Raw genomic sequence first — 24,243 nt, 5'->3', positions numbered from 1 at the left:
TATTATTTTTAAAAGGATATGTTTTCCCCAAGCAAACTAAAAGAAATCTAATTGAAAGTACTATGAAAATATGTTAAACATTTAAAGAAAATAATAAAAATCTTCAACTCTAAGTCAACATTAAATGTGAATCAAACAAGTTTTTCAAAACAAAGGACAAAGGTAATGCTCCTCTCCAAATGTTGACCACTGTATATATAAAACACTAGTTTTGTTCCTGACTTGAAAGCAGCATTATTGGCAAATTTGCGGAGCAACACGCACACAGAAGCACGCACACACACTCACACAGAGACTCCTGGCTCCTCTGGTCTCCCCGTGTGGCCCCCTCATCAATCGATGGGCCCTTGGAAGATGAGGCGTGTATATCCGGGCGTTCCCGCCAGCGGGGCGGAGCAGAAGGGGCAGGTGGGCCTGAAGGCGTGTGTGCCGTGGGGCAGTGGCGTCTCCGCCCAGTACCGCACCGTCTTCTCGGAGCACACATGTCCGCAGGAGGCGAAGGCGTGTGTGGGAGCTCCAGCATCCATGTAGAACGCCGGCTCGCAGCCCAGCCACAGCGGCACATAGGGGCCGACTGTCCGGCACAGCGGGCACTCTCTGCGGCCACCCGTGCCGCCGCAGGACCCCTCCTCGCGCTCTCTGTGCCGCTCGGGTCGCTGGCCCCAGTCGTGCCGGCCGTGCACGTGTCCGCAGCTCAGGTAGGCCCAAGGCTGGCGCTCCTCCAGGCTGTGGCTGCGCGGGAGGCTGGGAAAGGCCAGCGTGCTCAAACCCACCGGACACTGAGGCCTCGCCGCGTTCAGCTCCAGCCGCAGGGCGTCCAGGTGCCGCAGCGTTGGCGCTTTCAGCAGCCCGTCAGCTGTTCGCCACAGCAGCGTCGCCCCACACAGATCCACCAGAGACCCGTCCTGCAGAGCGCTGCTCTCACCCTGAGCCTAAATACACAGAGAAATACACATACAGCTGAACTCACAATGGTGCTGAACACATTCAGGAATTTCTCACAGTGTTTCCTCTAATGTTTGTTCTTCTGGAGAAAGTCTTATTTGTTTTATTTCGGCTAGAATAAAAGCAGATTTTAATAGAACCATTTTTAAACTATTTTAAGATCAATATTATCAGCCCTCTTAAGCAATATTGTTTTTTTTCTATTGTCTCCAGAACATACCACTGTTATACAATGACTTGCCGAATTCAAGAGTTCACACTTAGCTGATGATTGGTAATAAGCTAATTTGGCATGCTGTCCCGGGAGAGAGCGCCGAACTCAAAAGATCCTCGAGCCCGGAGCTCCCTCCCGTTGCAGGGCGAGAGGGGAGTTTGACCTCGGGTAGATCTCGAGAACCCCCCTCCTCCTGCTGCGTAAGGATTGCTAAGGTGATGTGTTACTGACAGAATTGAGTTTGGTTCTAATTTGGTTTAGTCAATTTACTTAAGTCTCATGTTTTTGGGAGTGTGGGAGGAAACCGGAGGACCCGGGGAAAACCAACGCAAGCACGGGGAGAACATGAACTCCACACGAAAATGCTGTCCGGTTGGGTGGATACCCGAGTCGGAGGCATTTTTTGCTGTGAGGCCGCCGTGCTGCCCTTGAGAAAAGAGGAGGAGAAGGAGTGGAAGGGGGGATTCTTCAAGATGAAGATGACTAAAGGTAAGATGTCTGGTTATTTATACTGGGTTAGGAATAGTCTGATTGGTGGTTCGTACATTAGCTTGACTCGGGGCCAGCCGTGTCAATCATAAGCACGTGATCCTCTCGAAATTAGTTTATGAATAAACTTCAGTTAATAGCTTTTACGTGACGTCAGAGCATTGTGGGAACGCCCCCCAGAGGGCAAAACATTAGCCCCTTTCACACAGTAAGACCGGTAAATATCTGGAAAATTTCCGGAACGACTTTACCGGTATATTGAAAAAAGCGCTGTTCACACAGGCGAGGACGTTACGGAAATTTTCCGGAAAAGAGCATTCACACATCCATTCCAAAATACCGGTAAATTCTGACATCATTCACCACAAATGAGCTTTAAACGGCTGCGCTTGTGTTTGTAAACATTTGACTAAATTACAGACTCTGTGGATGATCAATATTGTGAACAACTTTCGCAGGATCACTTTCGCATGTCGAGATGTTCATAATATGTGCGTGTGCAGGCGCTCACAGAGTGTTTCACAGGCGCACGCAAAGCTTGAAGGTAAACAAACAACGGCTTATCATAAGCATCTCATCGATGATTATTTACACGGTTGGCATTAAGAAGAACATATAAACGTGATCTGACTAACTTCTAGCAGCTGAATGTGTCTGGAAAAATATTAAAAGGCTTTTATTCTCATAAACCGCGCAGACGTGAATGCGTCTGACTGTTGTGATTGGCTAAAGCAGACGTCTCACGTTAGCAAGTTCTAGACGTGCACGCGCTTATTACGGGAATCTTCCTTCTGCATTCACACAGCGCAGCATTCCGGCAAATTGCCGGTAATGTTACAACTTCTCTTTCCGGAAAATAGCCAGAACGAATTTACCGGTATTTTCAAAAAGGACCTGTTCACACATACAACCTTTCCGGAAAATTGCCGGTAATTTTCCGGAAAGGTCTGTATGTGTGAAAGGGGCTAAAATCTCCTGCTGTCCACTAACTCACAGGCAGAGTAATTTCTCTTCTTTTAGCCAAAAGCTGGATAATTATTGTGCAATAATAAGATGCAGCGTTACTAACTGAGAAGGAGACGCACCTGAGCTGTGCTTCAGCAGAATCACTCAGGGAAAGAACAGCCATAAAAGGGAAATTTATAGGTTTGTGCTGAATGTTAGCGTCACTGACCCATTATGATCCTACTGTCAGTGTATTAGTATGCTTTTTATACAGTTTTTATTCTAACTTGCTGGTCAAGTGCAATTTAAGTACAGATACAAATGCAACGTTAAAGTATAAATAGCAGAAATGAATAACAGATTTCTCCTACCAGGAAATATTAATCCAAGCACAAGAAACTGACACCAAATATAAAAGCAGACACTTGTGTGCTATATCGTCATCACTAATGATTAAATCGCTGAGGAACATCCACAAGGTAATGTTAGATGTGAGAACTGTAGCTCTGACAGTGACATGATGGTTTAAAATTAATTAAAAAATGGATGTGGATGCAGTATATGGATCGCAAGTGCCCATAACTTACAGTTTGTGATCATATCTTGGTTCTGTTCTGTTGATATGTGATCCAAATATTTATAGCTTGAAACAGATTGAAATACGAGCGGTTGTTGTTGCGTCTTTATGGAGATTCCAGCGTAGCCGCCATTACGGCTCATTATTTTTTTGCCCACCAGGACTCCACACAGGTCATGTGACTGAAAACCACCCTAATTACCCTAGTGAAGCCTTTAAATGTCACTTTAAGCTGAACACTAGTGTCTTGAAAAATATCTAGTCTAATATTATGTGCTGTCAACATGAGAAAAGAGAAAATAAATCAGTTAGTAGAGATGAGTTATTAACACTATTATGATTAGAAATGGATAAAATAGTGTTTTTGACTCGCCATGTGGAGTCTGGTTTAAGGATCGTATCTGCAGCTGAAGCACACAATGATGCAAAAACGTTGACAGTTAAGGTTTACAAAGATTAACAAAAGGTTAAGCAACAATTACTAACAGAATCAAACGATCAGCACGCATTACTTTGCATTAATAATGAATTAAGTTTACTGTAAATAATTAATTTGTTGTATGTCATTCCAGTTTAAGGAAAATGAATGGAAAATGTTTGGTAGGTACCCACAGTTGTGAAAAGACAAGTCAGTCAGGCAGTCTGTATAAAGCGTAATAAATGAACGTTCAGTCACAGAACTGCATCATATAGTGAAAAAAAACTGGTTTGATTTCAGGGAAAGTAATTTCTTCTAAATATTTCCTTTTCAGAGAGAGACCCACCGCTCTAATGACTCCTGCACTAAAGTAAACACTGGATACAAACAGCCGAATAAATCAGCGGCGGCTGCAGATTATCCATCATTCAGAGAGCTTCACCGCTGCTGTAAATCTCATTAAGAGCTGCTCCTGCTGAAGCGCGGCCCATCAGCACCTCCTTGTTGCTTTACAAAGTAATTAAGAGCGATTGTGCTTCATAATGTGGTGCAGATGTGTTTAAGGGGTCAACATATGACTTGACTTCACAGTTACGATCCATCAGATTAGAAAAAGCTAGTAAAATACACCCAGCAGGGGTGTGCGATATTGGGAAAATCTAACATAACAACATTTTGTTTTTCTGCAATAGAAATTGCGATATGAACACAATTACACCATATCTCTAATTGGAAATAACGTATAATTTTAGAGAGATTGGGATGGTTCAGTAAGAAGTGCATCTGTATGAACTATAGTAGACAATCTACAAGCACAGATAAATCAATAAAAAAAGCTACAAATGAAATGAACAGTGTTGTATTGCATTCTCAGGAATCCAGCTGTATTCAGGTTAGGGTTGGGCCAATAGACGATGCCATCGTCTATTGCTGATGTCCGATAGACATCACGATGCTGAGCCGGCATCACGATCCTCTACCGCCCCTGTCGCAGTAGCAACCCGCTCGTGAAAAACACACACTCAGGCCCCGTTTACACTGATACAGCTTTGTTTTCATTCTAAAATGCCATTTTTAAAACTATCCACGTCCACACTGGCGTTTCATCTAGCATTATACCACTGAAAATGTAGATCATGTGACCACACACACACACACACACACAGGCATGCGTCTGAGCTCCAGCAGTCAGCAGGTGATAGAGACCTAAACCACAGAGAGCAGTGCACATCAAGGATGTACCGCTGGATGGCGTCTCACTACAGTTGTTAAAGGTGATCTTTAATGAATCTGTTCTCCATTTAACGACTCTTTGCTCTTTAGAATCTATCAGGTAACTTGTCACAGCATCAGTACACTGCTTCAGTCTTTCTCTTTCACGCTTGTGCTTAGTCATTTTAGCTAAACCTCTGATCCTCTTGGTTGGTTGCTGTTGGTTGTGCACCTGTTTACCAACTAAGTTTAATAACGCCAAAGATCACTCTGCCTATTCACCCAACCCTAAATCAGGTATAAAGTAAATAAATAATCAAGTGTAGAATAATACTGCATAGTCTTAATTGTATGAATTATTAAATAAAATTAATCATTATTAAAAGTTACAAATGGTTTAATAACAGGGCTTGTGAAATCATCATACAGTCACAGGCTTCAGGAAACACTTGGAAATGATTCATTTATAATGCGGGCTCAACATTGCAGATCTTGCGATGTGACTACAGTGAATGACCACGCTGTGATATTGATGCTGAAACCATATATTGTACAGCACTAGTGTGTGTGATATGACTATTTTTGATCAAGGCTTATTAAAATGTCTTCACGACCTGCTTTTGAAGAAATACAGTGCTCATTTGACCCGTTGCAATACTGGCATCTCAATACAGCAACTGTACAACATGACATGAGATCACATCAAATATTTACTCAGCTGGAGAGAATTTATTTGTAAAAATGTAATGAAGTTTTTCACATCACCGAAAATAAAATAATATTTTCAAACTAGAAATCAGAAAGCTGGAGAAAAATGCAGAAACGTAACGGCTGAATATTTTCACATCTTTTGGGATGTAATATCATTCACACCTATTGGCAAGATCTAAATATAGAGATGCATGCAATAACAGGATTGAATCTGGATTGTAACTTTAAAACTATGTACCTGTGAATTTATTCTTCAAAAATACCCAGAGAAAAGCTAAATACCTCCTTAATACATTTCTGTGAACGAATAAAAATAAATGGAAGATCCTCTATCGGTAGATGGATGGCATGATATTGTAAAAGAGGTGTATGCTGTGAAAGGACTGATGTTTTACAGTACAAAAAAACATTTTGTGTGGAAAGTACATTGATGTGATCAGCAGTAAAACTCCAGAAGGCCAGAGGGTGCTCTCGAGTCGCACAGAACAACCAAATACACATTTTAAAACAGAGATGAAGAGAGCAGGGCTGATACTTACCAGCTGTCCACGGATGGGGCCGGAGCGCGTCTCTCTGAGGGCGTACACGTCTCCACACACCGAGATCTCCCTCCACAGACCCTGCTTGGGCTCTTCCGGGAAGCCCAGCGGATGCATCACCAGCACCCCATTGGTTGTGAGGCCGTCCATGTGACCATCCGGATTCTTCCATTTGGTCGCTTTCTCCTGCATGCACATTACATTACATAAGTCTAATTATACATTTCCAAACTTATATGACAAACAAATGTTTTCATGTCACTTATTTTAATACATTTGTCACACTTGAACTCATTTAAGTTATGTAAAGTCTCATCGAGAATTATAAGTCAGTTTGATAAATGCAAATAAATAAACATCTGCATGATCCATTTTCTGTATTATTTGTATTTTTGGTTATAAAAAACAAATTTGTTTTAGGGCACGGGACGGGTCATCTTTATCAGGCTTGTGTTTCCACTGCCAACAGGTACCATTGGTACCCTTTTGGTGAGTGTGATGTAAGAAAGAAAGCTTCAGTCGCCGTCATTCTCGCTCAAGGATATGTCTACAGTAAAGCTGTACGCGTTGTTCACATAACATATGAGCAGCACTTCTCACAAAACACATGCTTTACACACATAAATACTGTATAACTGTTCATAATAGGGATGCTCAAAATAATCGATTAACCGTTAACCGAAAGGATGCGTTTGTGACAGATTAATGCTATCAGTTAAACGATTAAAATGATTATTTTATATATTTTAGTTTGGCTGCATAAGGGGCCGATTGAATGCGCCTTTGCGTTAAGAATGGCATCTTTTGCACGCGGCTCATCCCAGAGCAGCAGTTTGTGTTGTCAAGACAACTACAGAGAACTTTTAAGAGCTTGGTTTCCGCTTCATTCATTCTTCCAAATGCATCCCACCACGGCTACATTACCCTTTCAAAACATTCAGTCATTGTTGTTGTTGTTTTTAATAGCGGATTATAATCGCATTAAAACGTATTAAAAGGTAAGTGGATTATAACAGCGCAAACTTTTCTTTAACCGTATAGTGCTGTGCGCTATTGTTTAATCCTTTGGGGTTACGTGCTGACTGACAGGTGCGCGATGCGTGAGGCCAACAAACACGCAGAAGCTTTCAGTTAAGATGAACACAGTTTCTATAGTTATACTTTATTTAAAGATAAAGTATGACTCTGTATATAATCACTCTATCTTGCTGGAGTTTATAGCCGTTTCGCTTTACTTTAGGACGCATTAACACCGCTCTGAAGGTCTAATCGCTGTTTTAAGTTATCCAGAGCTGTATGAATGTACAAATCTTGAATATCATAATATTATTAAATATTACAATTTTATCAACATATACAGCAACACTTTTGCACAATCAATACCCAGCTGATTCAGTCGTTTCATAAGAGGACCGCGCTTCTTCTCTTCTTTTTTCCTTGTCAACATAAAGGCAGTGAGGTGCGCCTCGCGTTTTTGGAGTGAAAAAAAGTACGTTAGCTGTGGTCGGCCACTTGTTCAACTGCAAGACATACTGAACTTGCAGGACGATAACGTATAACCCGTGCCTACAGAAACATTTGCCAAAGAAGCAAAATGGAAGAAGAATATTGCTTGAAACAGACGTGTTGATGCCAAAAAAAGCGCTGATGTTGACCTGGACCTGCATCATAAACGCAACAAATAGGCTTTACCTTTTCTTTTACAGCTTATAAAGCATGTATGCACATTAATGCAATATCATATTTAAACAACAAAACTGTTTACAAAAAGTCAACATATGCGCGTGTTGTTTTTGTTTTTTCATTACGCAGCGCGCACTTGATCCGCGAGGGAGAGAAAGGAAACCAGGACATATTCTTTAAAATAATGATTTCTATTAAAAATGTAAAAAGGTTTTGTGATTATAATAATAACAGCGGGGCATTAAATAAAGGCATATTTTCCGTGGAGCGAGCGATTTGAAGAAGTCTGCTATTTTATTTGACGGAAGACAAAAATATGATTGGAAAAAAACAGCCTATGCCGGTTATTAAAAATAATCAGTCAGTGTTTTCGATTTGTATTATAAATTAATTATTTAAATGGAAAATAATTTAGGGCAGTCCTATTTATTTTATTCATTTTATTTCGATTATTCTGCTCTTCTGTGCTAAACACTGCAGGTGCGTGAAAATGCTCTGTTGTTATGTTCTATTGTTAATATGCTAGCATATAAAAATAAATCAGTATTTAAAAATGCAATATTTAATTTGTCGGACACAAAATAGACGTCAATTTGTTTAATATAAAATTAATAGTAATCTGACCAGTTAACCGTTAATAACCGATTAATGCGCGGTGGTAGTCGGTTATCAAAATTAACCGAAATGAGCATCCCTAGTTCATAACTAACCTTTCTATGAACACGATTAAAACTGCAGATCAATGACAGTGTGAAAAAGCCTACTGTAACGTCTGCAATTATATAAACAAATAAATAACATATATGAACACATACAGCCCCCCACAGTCTCTGGTATGTTACCAGCTACAGATAAACTGTGCTGTGTGCTGATTGATGAAATTGCATTAAGCAACTCTGTTACTAGTATATTTTAGTCGATTCACTTTATAAAAACAATGATATGATCAAAATGCATCATTTTCGACTTGCCATGTGGAGTCTGGTGTGAGGTTAGCATCTGGAGCTAAAGCAAACATGATGGAAAAAAGTCAACTCTGTTACTGTTAATAGCAAAGTTACCGTTAATAAGCAACATTTTAGTATTTAGATACGCACCCCCAGGAAGATGTTTTTAGAGGAGTCAAAGCCGGCAGCATAGATGCGAGCGGTGTACGGCGGGTTGCGTTCGCAGACGACCCTGCAGGCGAAGCGGGAGATGGTGCTGGGAGCCGATGAGGAGTCTTCGCTCTCCTTGGATCCTCCTGGAGTGTCTGTCACCACGAAGTCTATGGGGCTCTCGGTGGACCGGCCGATCTAAATAACAACATCCAGGATTCACCAAACAATCTCCTTTAGAAATAAGTTACGAAGATTGCAAGAATTTTCTGTCTCACTTTATATTAAGTAGCCCTAATTACTATGTACTTCTATTTAATTTAAAATAACACAAATAGTATACACAAAAAAACACAAAAACTTGGCACAAAGCACTTATTATGTACATACATGTCTATTAAAATGATCTGCATGGACAGCTTTAATTAAATTGTGTATGTGTATTTATTATTTACACTGTTCACCATCACTTACACCTTCACCCACCCTACAACCAAACCTATCCCCAACACAGTAAGTACACTGTACTTATTTTATGGAAGTACATTGTAGTTAAGGAAATTTAAAAGTACACATGAACTGAAAGCTGTGACCATTTTCTTTACATATTGTGAAGTAGTTTTTAGAGAAATGGAATATTAAATGAGTAAACAGTAGGCGTGGCTTGTTTTTTTACTGTGAGCTGATTGAATGTAGTTGAGTAGGCGTGTCATTCAGAAAGATATGGAAAAGAGTTTGGGGAGAGTTATTACAACCTAACAGAATCTTCCTCATCACCATTATTGTTTGTTGTCAAAACTGACAGCAGGGGGGGGGGGCGTGGTTAAGTATGTTAGCCACACCCAATACCTCAGACAGATCTAATATGACAATTTAACTGAAAACAAACAGGATTTTCATATTATAGTTAAAGATTAGAAGGGCAAAACTTTTTTTCACCAGAAAACTAGCAATGTGAAAATCAATATGGTTGGTTTTGAATTAATATGGCAATTCTTGAAATTATATTTGAGTTTAAAGGGTCACGAAACAACAGAACACATTTTGAGCTGTTGACAGTCATATATATGTTTCATGGTGCTATAAACACTATTAGGACACATATATCTCACTAAAAAGTGAAAATTGGTTGTTTTTGCGTTATTTCCAGCAAATTCGTTCTTCCGGTTTAAAACGATTTAAGCTGCGTCATGTCGATTAGATACTTGCGTGTTTTCCAGTGTGGAGAGTGGATGTCTGTACCTGCGAGTGCATCGTGACGCGTTTGAGTGTCCAGCATTAATTTATGAGAAAGTCTTGGTGCAAACCATTTAGAGCACTCTATTGTGAATGATTTGCAGCTTCATTAATATGAATGATCGCTTTGAAGACTGTTTTTACCCGTTACAGTGTTCAGACGGCAGATAGATGCCACGTTGTGTTGCCAAAACAAGTGAAAGAAGAAGAATTATTCGACACACGGGTCGTCAGAGTGTTTATAAATGTGCTGCAACAAAGGTTTTGTTTTCATTTCTCGTGATGAGAGCGCAGCTGGACTCACGTGTGGATTACAGTGATCTGCTAACATGCGACAGGAATACGTTTGTAAGGAACATGTTTTAGAGCTTTTCACATCTGGAAATAGTGAAATCCGGATTTGCCGTTCGTCTCCTCTTAATAAAGACGTGGTTCCAGTTGGTGTTGATTGTCCAGTCTCTACAGGTTTGGTCAGTGTGTGATCAGTGTCTTTGTTTCTTTATTCAGAGGTAAAGTAAGTTGGTATGGTCAGCAGAACTCTTTCAGTGTTTTAAGATAAACCTTAGTCTAAATGACTGAGTAACTCAGTTTACAGTACGTTAAGATCACTACAATATTATGGGCTCAAAGATCCGTTGTAAATGCAGCTCTCCAAGTGTAAACACTGTAATCAAAATATTACCGTCGTGGAGGATCTTCACCGTATTTTGTGACAGGATAGTCTATACACACGGCTTTTTGACGCTACCTACCAAGTGCATCTAAGTTACCGAGAAATGTGGAGAGTTTTTTTTCTCCCATTCACCGTGCGATATCTAACACTCCAATAATACACTTTCACCAGCTCCTCCAATCAAATATCTGGTTTGTCATGAGGCATGCAGGAAATGCTCCTGAATGAATAGGGAAAGTGCCGAACTGCAGTACCAGTCTACCATTTAATAATTTGGCAAACAATTGGATTACTGATGTCCATTTAAACACAGTCAATGTCTTTCACCCCTGCGTCTGTGTGTTTGTTTTGCCTCTGCGTAAATCAGCGTGTGCCCAGACGGAAACTCCCATTTTTATGCAAATTTTTATGCACCTTCCCTCTTGCCCTCCCCGTCACTCACCCAGACAGAGCTTGACTAACACACTTTCCTGACTTTTTCTAAACTAGAGGTGTAATAACACCCTGCTGAAACAGGGGGGTTACATGGCCCTTAAATGACTCAAATCTACTTATATGTTACACGTTTTTTAATTTTGTTAAAAAACAACAACAAACAATAAAGAAATTCTAGATCATTAGAAATCTTACCCTTTTGTGCATGTGCAACTACTGCTTAGAAAGGAGAAAGCTATTTAGAGATAGTTCACCTAAATTCCAAGGTTTTAATTGTTCTAATGTTTAGTCTTTAGAGCAATGTTAGGGGGGAAAAATAAGACTTTTTTTCCTTAGTTAAAACATGATAATAAAAAGCAGTAAAGAAATAATTTCATCTTAAAAAGTTGTTAATTTGATCCTGATCAATTTTTAATAGCAGTTTTAAAATGATTTCAGATAATTAGCATGCGTTTTGTGCAATGAGTGTTTAAAGCTTCTATTATAAATGTGATTTCAGCAGGTCACTCTGACCAGCTGCACGGACCCATAAAATATGCATTTTGTTATACAAGTTTCTCAGTTGCCCTCTAAGGGTGCAGTGCTGAGTATAAACGAGTTCATCTGCTTTTCAAAATCAAAATTTAATCCATTTCTCAGTGAATATAGACAATGTTTGGTGCAATAAATCAAAACATTTTTATTTAACAGTTCTATCCATTAAAATAAGAGTGTGGTCACTGAACAGCTTAAGGGACAGAAAGATCATACATTTACATGTGTACAGGTGGTGCAAACCAGTTATTACAAAAAAATGTATTTTACTATTAATAATTATCACTATAGTTGTTTGTCTTGACCTTTCCTGTTTAATCAAATTTTATTTCAGATTTTCCCCCTTCATGCTAATGTCTGTGTACAATGTTTGGACTGTGATCTTCCGTGTTTTTGTTAGACTAGTTGATCAGTTTTGTCTTTTGTACTGATCTGCACACATATATTACTGTAAAGCATCCTGGAGAAAATGTGAATGTAAAGAGAGATCAGTGAGGGTGAACTCGTTTATGCTGAACACTGTATTTACATGTGTTTGACAGATGCTTTTAGAAAAAATGCATTAACTTTTATCAAGAACTCATGATTTAGGACAGTGAGATTCTGTTTAAGCTTTAGGAACAGCACACAATGAAAAATGAAGATTAAATGTTAACACTTTATAATAACTGCACACTATGAATCATTTATTAAGCATTAGAACATAATTATTTAATCATTTAAGCGTAATCTTGACATTAGTTTACATTAGTAAGCAGTATAAATACAGCTACAGATGCTGTATGCTTGACTTGTAAATGCACACATAATGTGCTTAATGACTTCGTACATACTTCACTAATAATTGATTTTTCATCTCTAAATTAATCACTGCATTATTTACAAAGCAGTTATTTAAGAATAGTTGGTGGTGAAGATCATTCATAACGAGCAATCAAATGATTAATAAACTGTTTAAATGAAAATTTTGATATATATTGTAATAGTTATTCTGTACGTTGATAATTAGCTTAATTAACATACTTATCAATTAAAAACTTAATATAATTTTAATATTTTTTATTTTATGGACAGATTTATTACATTTAATGGTAATTTCGTAATAAAATAAGCCAGTGGTTCCCAACCTGGGGTCCGCGCCCCCCTAAGGGGGGCGCCAGAGTTCACAGGGGGGGCGCGGGAGAGGATAAGTATTGAGGTAGAAAAAGGCATAAAAATGCTCCACTATTATAAAGGACTTTGCAATTAATCGAAAATCCGATTTAGATTTCGGTTTCAAAGGATTATAAAAAAGCATTAATCGAGATAAATGGTTATTGCATCATATTTTGCCACGTTCAAGTTGTACACGTGTTGCTCTTAAAAGCGCGAAAGAGCTTATGTGTGTGCGCAGCACGATCACGCAGTCAGAAGCATGCGGCCGGTCATTCACTCTCATTCACACACTGAGCAGAGGAGCGCAGACATCTAAAGTCATCTTAACGTGAGCGATTTAATGGTCAAATAGGTGTCAAAACGCGGTGTTTAGTGATTATTAACATTAACCCTCATTTGTGTAATAAACAAACGAGTTGAGGATCAAAAGACGTGAAAGAGAAACCATTAAAGATACAGCGCGCTATAATCCTTCTGCCGCCTGTTTTTATCATTATTAAAAAAAACATAACAAGAAAACCCTCGCTGGTCTTGACTGAAGGACTGCTGTAGCTAAAGTGTTTTTGTTACAGTGAAGATGCTTAAAGCACAGTTTGTTTCATATTTTTATTTTATTCTATTGTATTTATTTCTCTTTCCTTTGCAGGGTGGAAAATAACTGTATGTATACAGTTGAAGTCAGAATTATTAGCCCTCTTGAATATTAGCAAACCTTTTCCTGCCCAATTTCTGTTTCATGGAAAGAATATTTTATTAACTTATTTCTGAACATAATAGTTTTGATATCTCATTTCTAATTACTGAGATTTCTTTTTGTCTTTGCTATAATGACAGCACATAATATTTTACTAGATATTTTTCAAAATACAAGCATTCAGATTAAAGTGCAGTTCAAAGGCTTAATTAGAGTAATAAGGCAAGTCATTATAACGGTAGTTTATTCTGCAGACAATCAAAAATATATATTGCTTAAGGGGGCTAATAATATTGACCTTAAATTGGTTTCAAAATATTTAAACCTTTCTTTATTCAAGCTAAAATAAAACAAATAGAAGAAAAAATATTATAGGAAATACTGTTAAAATTCCTTGCTCTGTTAAGCATAATTTGGGAAATATTTATAAAAAAAAAAAAAAAAATCTCAGAAGCGCTAATAATTTTGACTTTAACTGGCAATGGTTTTGAATAATTGTGATTACAATTATGACCAAAATAATCGTGATTATGATTTTTCCCAAAATCGAGTAGCCCTACTATTATATATGTATTTTTAAGTACCAAAAAAAAAATCTAAACACATACTTAAAATTCCAACATAATAGTGAAAATAATTAAAATAAATAACTTTAAATAATTATTTAAATTTTGCTCACTCGCGCAATCTGCTTGTCAACGTGTCGTAAAGGCAAAATCAAAACAAAAATGGCAGACAAACGTAAATGCAGTGATTCTTCAGAGGCGAAGAAAAAGATTAGACAGTATGACAAAACCTACCTAGATTTTAGTTTTATTGAAGGCCAAGACAAGTTAAAACTGATTAATTAATATTTTCTATACATATTACTATATATTAATATTACACAAACACACACACACACACACACACACACACACACACACACACACATATATATATATATATATATATATATATATATATATATATATATATATATATATATATATATATATATATATACACACAGTACATATGTGTGTGTGTGTGCGTGTGTATTTATATGGTGGGGGGGCTCCAATGTTTGTATATGTTCATGGGGGGGGCCCCAAAGAAAAAGGTTGGGAACCACTGAAATAAGCGATGCCTACTTTTGGCAACTTTTTTTCCATCTCTTTTTTTATTTCCGTTAATAGTATTTGACATTAGCATTAGTGGTTTGGTTGCAGTGCAGCCTGACCTGGAACATGTCGGTGTCATTGTCATGGCAATACTCCACCACCACCGTCTGGTTCCTGGAGAGGGTGAAGGAGATGCTGTGCTGCCCCCTGCTGTTCACCGCCTGCAACCAAAGGTCAACTGCATATGAGCATCCCTCAATGCTAGTGCTAGCGCTTCCGCAGTGTGTGCTTATCTGAAAACACACTCACCTTGCTGTCGTGTGGGCTGCTGAGGATGTGCACCGCGCTCGGCTTGACTCCGTTAGCTTTCGCCCTCCTGTAAAGAGCAAAGCGGCTCCTCTTGCGGCCACGGTCTCCGCCCGGCAGAGAGCCATTATACCTGCAGAAGACAACACACACACACACACACACACACACACACACACACACACACACACACACACACACACACACACACACACACACACACACACTCAGATTATGCTGGAAGAGTTACCTGCAGAATACAACACACACTCAGACTAAACCAGCAGCATTTACATTCATTTACACTTACAGTACATGATTCAGCCAAAAGCACAAACGTTTTTGTTCATGAGGATTTGAGTGGTTAAAAACTCACCTATTACGCCATCTGCTATTCAAAACTAGCTCTAGACTAGCCTAGAGTGCCATCTGCAGCTTAAGACTAGCCTACAATGTAAAAACTGGCCTAGAGCAACATCTGCTGTTTAAAATTAGCCTAGAGTGACAAAAACTAGCCTAGAGCGCCATCTGCTGTTCAAAAGTAGCCTAGAGTGACAAAAACTAGCCTAGAGCGCCATCTGCTGTTCAAAACTAGCTCTAGACTAGCCTAGAGTGCCACATGCAGCTTAAAACTAGCCTACAATGTCAAAAACTGGCCTAGAGCAACATCTGCTGTTTAAAATTAGCCTAGAGTGACAAAAACTAGCCTAGAGCGCCATCTGCTGTTCAAAAGTAGCCTAGAGTGACAAAAACTAGCCTAGAGCGCCATCTGCTGTTCAAAAGTAACCTAGAGTGGCAAAAAAGTAGCCTACAGTGCCAAAAAAATAGCCTAAAGCGCCATCTGCGGTTTAAAACTAGCCTAGAGTAGAAAAAAACTAGCCTAGACCGCCATTTGCTGCTTAAAACTAGCCCAGAGTGCCATCTGCGGTTTAAAACTAGCTCAGAGTGCAATCTGCAGATTAAGTAGCTTAGAGTGCCAAAAAACTAGCCTAGAGCACCATCTGTTGGTAAACACTAGCCTAGAGTGCCAAAAACTAGCCCAGAGCGCCATCTGCTGTTTAAAACTAGCCCAGAGTGCCAACTGCTGATTAAAAGTAGCCCAGAGCGCCATCTGCTGTTTAAAACTAGCTCAGTGCCATCTGCTGATTAAAAGTAGCCTAGAGTGCCAAAAAACTAGCCTAGAACACCAACTGCTGTTTAAAACTAGCCTAAAGTACCAAAGACTAGCCTAGAGCACCATCTGCTATTTAAAACTAGTCTAAAGTGCCAATAAACTAGCCTAGAGCGCCATCTGTTGGTAAATACTAGTCTAAAGAGCCAAAAACTAGCCCAGAGCACTTGCTGTTGAAAACTTGCCTAGGGTGACAAAAAAACATACCTAGAGCGCCATCTGCTGTTCAAAAGTAGCCCAGAGCGGCATAAAATAGACTAGAGTGCTGTCTGCTGTTCAAAAGTAGTCTAGAGAAGGGGTGCCCAAACTCAATCCTGGAGGGCCGGTGTCCTGCAAAGTTTAGGTCCAACCCCAATCAGACACAACTGGGCTAGCTAATCAAGCTCTTAGTAGGCTTTCTAGAAACATCCTTGCAGGTCTGTTGAGGGAAGCTGGAGCTAAAATTTGCAGGACACTAGCCCTCCAGGACCGAGTTTGGAAATCCCTGGTCTAGAGCATCAAAACTATCCTAGAGTGCCGTCTGCTGTTAAAACTAGCCTAGACTGCCAAAAAGTAGCCTAGAGAGCCGTCTGCTGTGCAAAACTAGCCTAGAGCACCAAAAGCTAGCCTAGAATGCGGTCTGTTGTTAAAAACTAGATTAGAGTGGTGAAAACTAGCCTACAGTGCTGTCTGTTGTTAAACACTAGCTTTAATTAAAAACTATAACCGTCCCAGCTCCTCAACATATCTTTTCTTCACTTCCTGGTCACATTAAAAGTCTTCAGGGTGGGGTTATTAGACCTTTAGGGTCATAGCTATCTTTCAATGAGGGCGAGGCTATCAGTCCTTTAGGGTGGAGTTATCATGCTTTTAGAGGGAGGTTATCAGTCCTTTAGGGTGGGGCCACCAGTAATTCATGCAGAGCTATAAGCCCTTTACAGCGGGGTTATCAGTCCTTTTAGGCGGGGCTGTCAGTCATTTAGGGCGGAGCTATCATTGCATGTCTCATTTCTGCTCTGCCTTCATCCATTTGCTGAACACTCATCCTCCAACAATTCAATCGTTTCCCAAAAAAACATCATACACTGCATTTAAATTTTTTTCTTATTTCAGGTGGATGTACAAGAACAATCTTGAAGTCGCCATGAAAATTCATTCTACTTATTTTTAAATGTGTAATTATTGTTACAAACACAATCTGTGCACTTCGCTATTTTGCATAAAATCTGCTGTTAAACACTAGCCTAGACCCCCATTTCCTGTAAATATTAAGCTGAGAATTCAGAGAGAACCACCATTTCTCCTAAAATTCAAAGAAATTATCCATCGATGTATTGCCACAGCTCCAATGATGACAGCTTAAATATCACTGTATGAGTTTGGGTTTTATGTTTGAAGGATATGATTATGCTCAGCAATATCACACAAACAAGAGTGTTGTTTTCATGAATATCAGAGCATCAGAAATCAGAGGGAAGTGGTTTACTGACCTTAAGCACAGACTTGATTCACAAACCCTACTGAAATCATTGCAAATTGCATTTTAACCTGTGGTAACACAATACTAGCACACTTTAAAATACCATATCATCAGCTCTCTATAGGGCAGCATTCCTAATTGAATATACCAAACTGCAAATCCCTCCCTCAAGTTATTGGCGGAGTCGTAGACATCTCAAAACTATGCTAATAGTGCTTTTTAGAGCTCAAAAAATGTATTTAATTTATGCACTTAAAAAAATCCAAAACAACTTAAATTACATTAAAGATACACATTTAATTAGCCTGAAAAAATGTCCAAATTGACAACATTTTCTGTCCACGAAAACAACAGCATGAGACTGAATTAAAGACAAATGATCTGAATGAGAGTAAATAGATTTACTCCAATAAAGCAGATTAAGAGCAGAGCACAGACTCCACCTGTCAGAGCCAATGATTAAGACTAGAACAGCTGAAAACTCCGGGCTTTAGTGAGGAGATTTGAGGATATTGGTAGGAAATCGCATGCATGTGACGTCCATAATAAGTCCAGGAGTCGGCAGAGTCTGACAGAAGCTCCGTCTGTGTGTGTGAGAAAGAGGCTTTTGTTCAGTGTTGTGTTTCAGCGGCACGAGGCAGATGCAGCTGCACTATCAGCATGTAATACTGACACTCATTTATATAAAGCGGGCCATAGGAATGGGTGAATATTCATGTTTCAGACTGATTCTGCTGTAAGACAAGCCGGAGCGTACAGCAGCAGAACAGTGACAGGCAGAGAAATGCTGCAAACGCATCGACTGTGTCCACAGCGGTCAAACTGCCACTTCAGCACTGCACACTGAGACAGCAGAGAGTGAGTGAGCAGGAGCACACAACCACATTATACACACACACACTGCACATACACTCACACTCAAAAACATAGACACACACATGCACATACACACTCAAACACAGGCAAATATTTGCACACACATAAACACGCAGATGCTCGCACACACACACATATATATGTATATACACATAAATACATGCACACACACACACAATTTACATGCACACACTCAAACACATATACACATGCATCCACTTACACAAACACACACACAAATGTGCATACACTCTTACACATATACACACAGATGTGTCTTTTCCACATCGGGGAGAGTTATGGTGTGGAGAAGCCCCAAAGAAGTGTCCCACCCAGACTGCTGATGCCCAGAGTCAAGCATCATTTGGGCTGAAATATAACAGGCTGGCATTACCTCGGCCCAATACTAGTGCTAGATAGAAGCTGGGTCACTGCCAAGAACTACCCAACTATTCTGGAGGAGCATGTGACCCAATGGGTCACCGCCCTGGAGGCGGTGGTGTGTATCAAGATGATAATGCAGCAATACACACAGCAGGACTGGAGACAGAGTGGTCTGATGAACAGTGAAGTTGAACATCCCCCATGGCCTGCACAGTACCCTGATCAAATCATTATTGAGCCCTTTGGGGTGTTTTGGAGGAGTGAGTCAGGACAGGTTTTCCTCCAGCAGCATCAGTAATGACCTGAACACTATTCTGAAAAGGAATGGCTCACAATCACGCTGACCACTGTGCAGGACTGCTGTCTGTCATTCCCAAGACCAACTGATGCTGTATTGGTCACAAAAACAGGTATTAATGAATTATTGTGCTCTAAAACCAGGCATTTCAGCTTCATTGTAGAGCCCCTGCATGTCTTATCATGCATACTATTCCCTTTCATAGTGTTGTTAAAAATAAATATAACTTTGCCAAATCTTCATAATGCATTCCTGCAAAGCTGACAGAAAATGTACCTGCAACTCCTGGGTTAAAACATGCTTACATTTGCATTTCAGACCAAACACTGACTGAATGTGACCCGGACACTGAATACTCTGCTAATAAAATAACAAATGCATGAACACTGAATTATGTGCGGCCTCTGTTTCATCTCGGTGAGCTTTTATTATGATTTATGCATATACAATTAGGCGGCTCATATTTGAGCGTGCACAGAAATCACAGATGTAGACACAACCTTTGAAATTAATTTTTTTTTTATTATTGTGAATAATGTATTAGTAATAATAGTAATCATACACTTCTCCATTGTAAAAAAAATATCTGTAAATTAGCAGTTAATATTACCATATTTTGTGTATTCATGTTTTTATTTTTGCCTGTTTATTTATGCATTTGAATTGCATTATGGGATATTTCTTGCAATAATTTTTGGGTTGTGGCTTTTCTGAGCATGTGTAACAGTATGCAGTGCTATACTGTCGGTGTTGGCAGGGATCAACAATAAGCATGTTTTCCGCTACATTCATTCTCTCATGGCAGGGCGCCACACCAACATTTATCCCATCGTGGCTACATTACAGCTTCTCAATCAAAACATTCAGCCATTGTTGTTTTTTTTAATATTTTATTCGGGTTATAACTGCATCAAAACGCATTAAAAGGTAAGTAAATTATAACAGCGCGTTCTGTAACCGTAGTAGTGCTGTGCGCTGTTTGTTTAACTCTTTGGTGACGTGCTGACTGACTGACAGGTGTGTGATGTGTGAGGCCAGCAAACATCACAACGCTTTCAGTTATGGTGAACACAGTTTCCATAATTATACTTTATTCATAGATAAAGGTCTGTGGTTCTGCATAATGACTTTATCTTGCTGGAGTTTATTGCTGTTTCACTTTACTTCAGGACGAATTAATGCCGCTCTGCAGGTCTATTGGAGACATTCATAAATATTCCCAGCAAATCTAATAAATGTTGGAGACGTTCTCGCTACAAGAACATGCTAAATCGTATTTCAGCAGCGTTTATTTGAGAGCACACAAGAAGATCTGCGCTTGAGCAGCGTATATTTGAGGGCGTGCAAGAAGTTTTGTGCACGAGCAGAGGAAATTGGCGCGCTAGCAAAGAGATTGGCTTGCTTGTATTACATAAATGAGATCTCGACTTGTGATACCGCACTCACGACATTTCTCCATTTGTCATTGAAATAACACCAGAAGTAGTTGGTAGATTTGCGTGAAAGGTCTGCCACCACAGCGGGAAAACATCCTAGAGAAAACACTGATAAGGACTGCCCAATGGCCCAGGGTCACGCTTGGGATAGTAGACAGGATCGCTACTGGCCTGATTGGTTTAACTTTGGAAGTTTAATTAGCCTGTGACTATTTGTCAATTGTGTGCAAATAAAAATCAAGTAACAACTTGTGTTTTCAAGCTTTTGAATGCTATCTTCTTAGTGATGTCATAAACACCATATTGCATTTCGGTTCCTCTTATCTGATTGGATGTTTATTTTTTCTGTAACCTGGTAACAACCAGTAAAGCAAAGAGACGGCAACATGGCAGCAACATCAAATTATGAGACGAAAAAAAAAAACGTCCGTTTCTAACGTCTTGGAAGCAGACATTTACACAATTACAACACAATAACATTTTGCACAGTTTGGCAGGTCAGCCACCTTTTGTTTTGCAATAAAATACCTGCACTCCATACTGCTATTTTTGTTTGCACAACATTTATTAAAAAAATGATCAGGCCTATAGAAAAAATCTGTGGTGTTAAACCCTGGTTAGTGTTGCATATAATACTACAGAAACCTTGTAATAGGCTGACAGCACATTTTCTCCAGATATTAATTATTATGTTATTCAATTAAATTATGCATTTTCTTTTCGGCTTAGTCCCTTTACTAATCTGGGGTCACCACAGAGGAATTAACCGCCAACTTATCCAGCATATGTTTTTACGCAGCGGATGCCCTTTCAGCTGCAACCCATCTCTGGGAAATATTATATTATTTCATCACTAAAATGTCAATAAAAGTCACTTTGTTAAACTGTAGAGTTGAATTATCAATATCAAAAGTCAACAGAGCAGAGATTAACATCCCATAATGCAATTCACCACTACAAATAAACATAAAACACACAAAAAACAGAAACTGTTTATCATTAACAGGTATTTTTTAAAGTGTACTTCACTTGCAAATGTTCTCAGGGATTATTAAATTATATTAATAAACAATGATTTACAATAATAACTTTTTTTTGTACACACACGCCAGAGCAACACGAATTTTGTAACTCGTTGATTTTATGGTTTATAATTTTTTTGGATCATGCATTTAAATTTTATGCATTTAACGTGTGTAACCTGTGTGTTTTTGTCCTCCTAGCATCTGATGCAATGTGTGGACATTAGAGGAGATCCTGCCTCTGCAGAAGCATTTCCTGATACCAAACACACACACACACACGTGGGTGGAAACATTTTACGCTCTCATTTCCTGAGTGCGATTATGTCACGCGCTCACAGCTGCACAGCTATAATATGAGCACTGTTAATAACACTGATAGCCTGATATAAAAGCCAAGACGAATATTTGACCATGGTGAAGTGATCAGCGCTGGCCTCATATCTGCATCTCAATCATCAAAAACAAAAACAAAACAAGATATACTGTTAACAATGTGTCTCCATCAGAAGCAGTTTACTACTCTATGTGGTATTCATATTAAATACAGCTGAAGTCAAAATGATTCACCCTCCAGCAAAATATGTATTCTTCATAAAATATTGCTCAATTGATGTTTAATAGAGTCAGGAAATGTTCACAGAATTGACAATAATATTTTTCTTCTGGAGAAATTCCTATTACCCCAGAAATAAAACATTAGGCTGGAATAAAACCATTTATTAAAACCCTTTAGAGGTCAATATTATTAGCGCCCAAGCAATATTTGTTTCGTTTGTCTATACAGAACAAACCACTGTTACACAATATTGGACCCAATCTGTTTTAACTGTCTGCCCATGCTACATTAAGAGGCTATTTTTATTCTCTGGACATTTTATTATTATTATTATTATTATTATTATTATTATTATTAACTGTTTATGTACAGCGCTTTGGTCAGACATCCGCTGTTTTTACAAGTGATTTGTAAATTAAATTACACCAAACTATGTCATTGTGCTGCAAGTAGCTGTGTAATAATCAGAATAATGTACACCCAGCCGGTTGTTATTGCAGATTAAACAGCTTCTGCAAAATCAGTCCGTAAACTCCTCCGTTTATCAATAACAACTGGCTGGATGTACATTCTCCCTTATGTTAACCAAGACCTTTTAAAAATCCCTTTGGGAAAATATAAAGACTTACACAAAAAGTGTCCGCACTGATTTGCTCTATAGGCAACATCAGCATCTGATTGGCTGATTCATCATGAACAACAACAGATAAAGTCCTATAATAATCCAGCTATGACTATTGTTGACCGACATCTTTAGTTCCTGTTGATCTTCTAAATGGAAAGCCTCCATTTCTGAGATTATCTGCTTAACTCGCTGCACATGTTTGCTTTTCATCAGTGTTTCCTTGTTCATAATTAATGAAAGCTCTCAAAATATAAAACATTCAAGCTGGTCTCCGACCGGAAGCACACATCGGCCGCGTCATTCTGTAAATATCGGTGGACTACTAGTTAATAATAACTTCATTGACAGGTTCACTCCCACTGTCCTCCTTTCAGAGGTGGTTAAGCAGCAGCAGGATGACTAATGGAGCCGCTGGTGATGTTAATGACAGTAAAATAAAGCACATACAGCACCACAGCAGTGTTTTATTAACCGAATAATCGGCATTACAGGTCATATCGGCGTCACGTGAACGCGCCCGCTCATTCATTCAACTGTGAGCCGTTAAAAACGGTCGTCGTGACGCGCGGATTGACGGTTAATATATAGTAAAAGCTCGTCAGTAAAAGTAAGCCTGTAGTAAAAGCTCGTCGGTAGAAGTAAGCCTGTAGTAAAAGCTCGTCAGTAAAAGTAAGCGTGTAGTAAAACCCGTTCACTCACCCGAGGATCACCAGTTCTCCGTATTTCACCGGATCTTTACAGCGGGCATGTTCGTGCTGGTTCGGCTGCAACATGGGACTGGAAACACCGCCGCTGTGGAGTCTCTAAACACGGCGAGCGCTGAGCAGGAGCGAGGGCTTTAACGCGGGTGAATCTCGTCAGTCTGGCCGTCTCGAGCGCATGGCTCTCCGCGGGACTCAAGCGACAAAACCGGACCGAATCCGTTCATCTGCTCCACAAACCGAGCGCTGGCGGATGAAAGAACAGCTCGCGGCGGAGTGGAAGAGTCTATGTGCGCGGCGGGGGAGTCCGGTAACTACCCGGACATTAAAACAGCGCGTTTCTTTGTCTGGTGTTACTGTCTAGTATTGATTTATGTGTTGTTATGTGTATGTTTTATGTAACTGTCAGTCACGATTTAAAATAGGCCTTGTGTGTTTTAATTCCTGACTCTCCATACGTGCGCGCACCCCTCCGCGTAGAGCACATTCCCGTGCGCAGGATTGCCTTTGAGCATTACGTCAGTGAGAAAGAGAGTAAAACTGAGTCTGATGTTGAAGTCTAACATCATGAAGATATGGATCATGAAAGAGCACGCTGGAGGAATATTATGGAGCGTTTCAACAGCATACAAACAATTTAAATGCCTCAAGTTATAAATATACATCATAAAGTCCGCATTAAGTTAGGTTTATTTAGCGAGCGCACATTATTGGTAAAGTCAATAGCTAATTTGTGTAAGTTCATA

At 39.4% G+C, this 24,243-nt stretch overlaps 1 protein-coding gene across 1 annotated transcript; it reads right to left on the bottom strand.

Moving 5' to 3' along the window:
- Nucleotides 1-5: 5 nt before the first annotated feature.
- LOC100334245 (E3 ubiquitin-protein ligase pellino homolog 2) lies at nucleotides 6-23,760 on the bottom strand. Its single transcript, XM_087298888.1, has 6 exons — nucleotides 23,496-23,760; nucleotides 14,970-15,099; nucleotides 14,780-14,881; nucleotides 8,831-9,028; nucleotides 6,051-6,236; nucleotides 6-932 (listed from the first exon to the last, which is right to left on the bottom strand). The coding sequence occupies exons 1-6, from the start codon at nucleotides 23,567-23,569 to the stop codon at nucleotides 333-335; spliced, it is 1,290 nt and encodes a 429-aa protein (XP_087155014.1). The 5' UTR covers nucleotides 23,570-23,760; the 3' UTR covers nucleotides 6-332.
- Nucleotides 23,761-24,243: the final 483 nt, after the last annotated feature.

The sequence above is a fragment of the Danio rerio genome, chromosome 20 (genome assembly GCF_052040795.2).
Source record: "Danio rerio strain M-AB ecotype USA chromosome 20, GRCz13ab, whole genome shotgun sequence".
NCBI lineage: Eukaryota > Metazoa > Chordata > Actinopteri > Cypriniformes > Danionidae > Danio > Danio rerio.
The sequence above is the reverse complement of the archived record's forward strand: the minus strand, read 5'-3'. Positions and strand labels throughout refer to the sequence as shown.

Bases quoted from the DNA above. Each gene is read 5' to 3' on its own strand.
- LOC100334245 (XM_087298888.1), bottom strand. From the start codon at position 23,569: ATGTTGCAGCCGAACCAGCACGAACATGCCCGCTGTAAAGATCCGGTG. The intron at 15,100-23,495 runs GTGAGTGAACGG...TGTCTTCTGCAG, and splicing joins GGAGAACTGGTGATCCTCGG to GTATAATGGCTCTCTGCCGG. The intron at 9,029-14,779 runs GTCAGGCTGCAC...GTTGTTATTTAG, and splicing joins ATGACACCGACATGTTCCAG to ATCGGCCGGTCCACCGAGAG.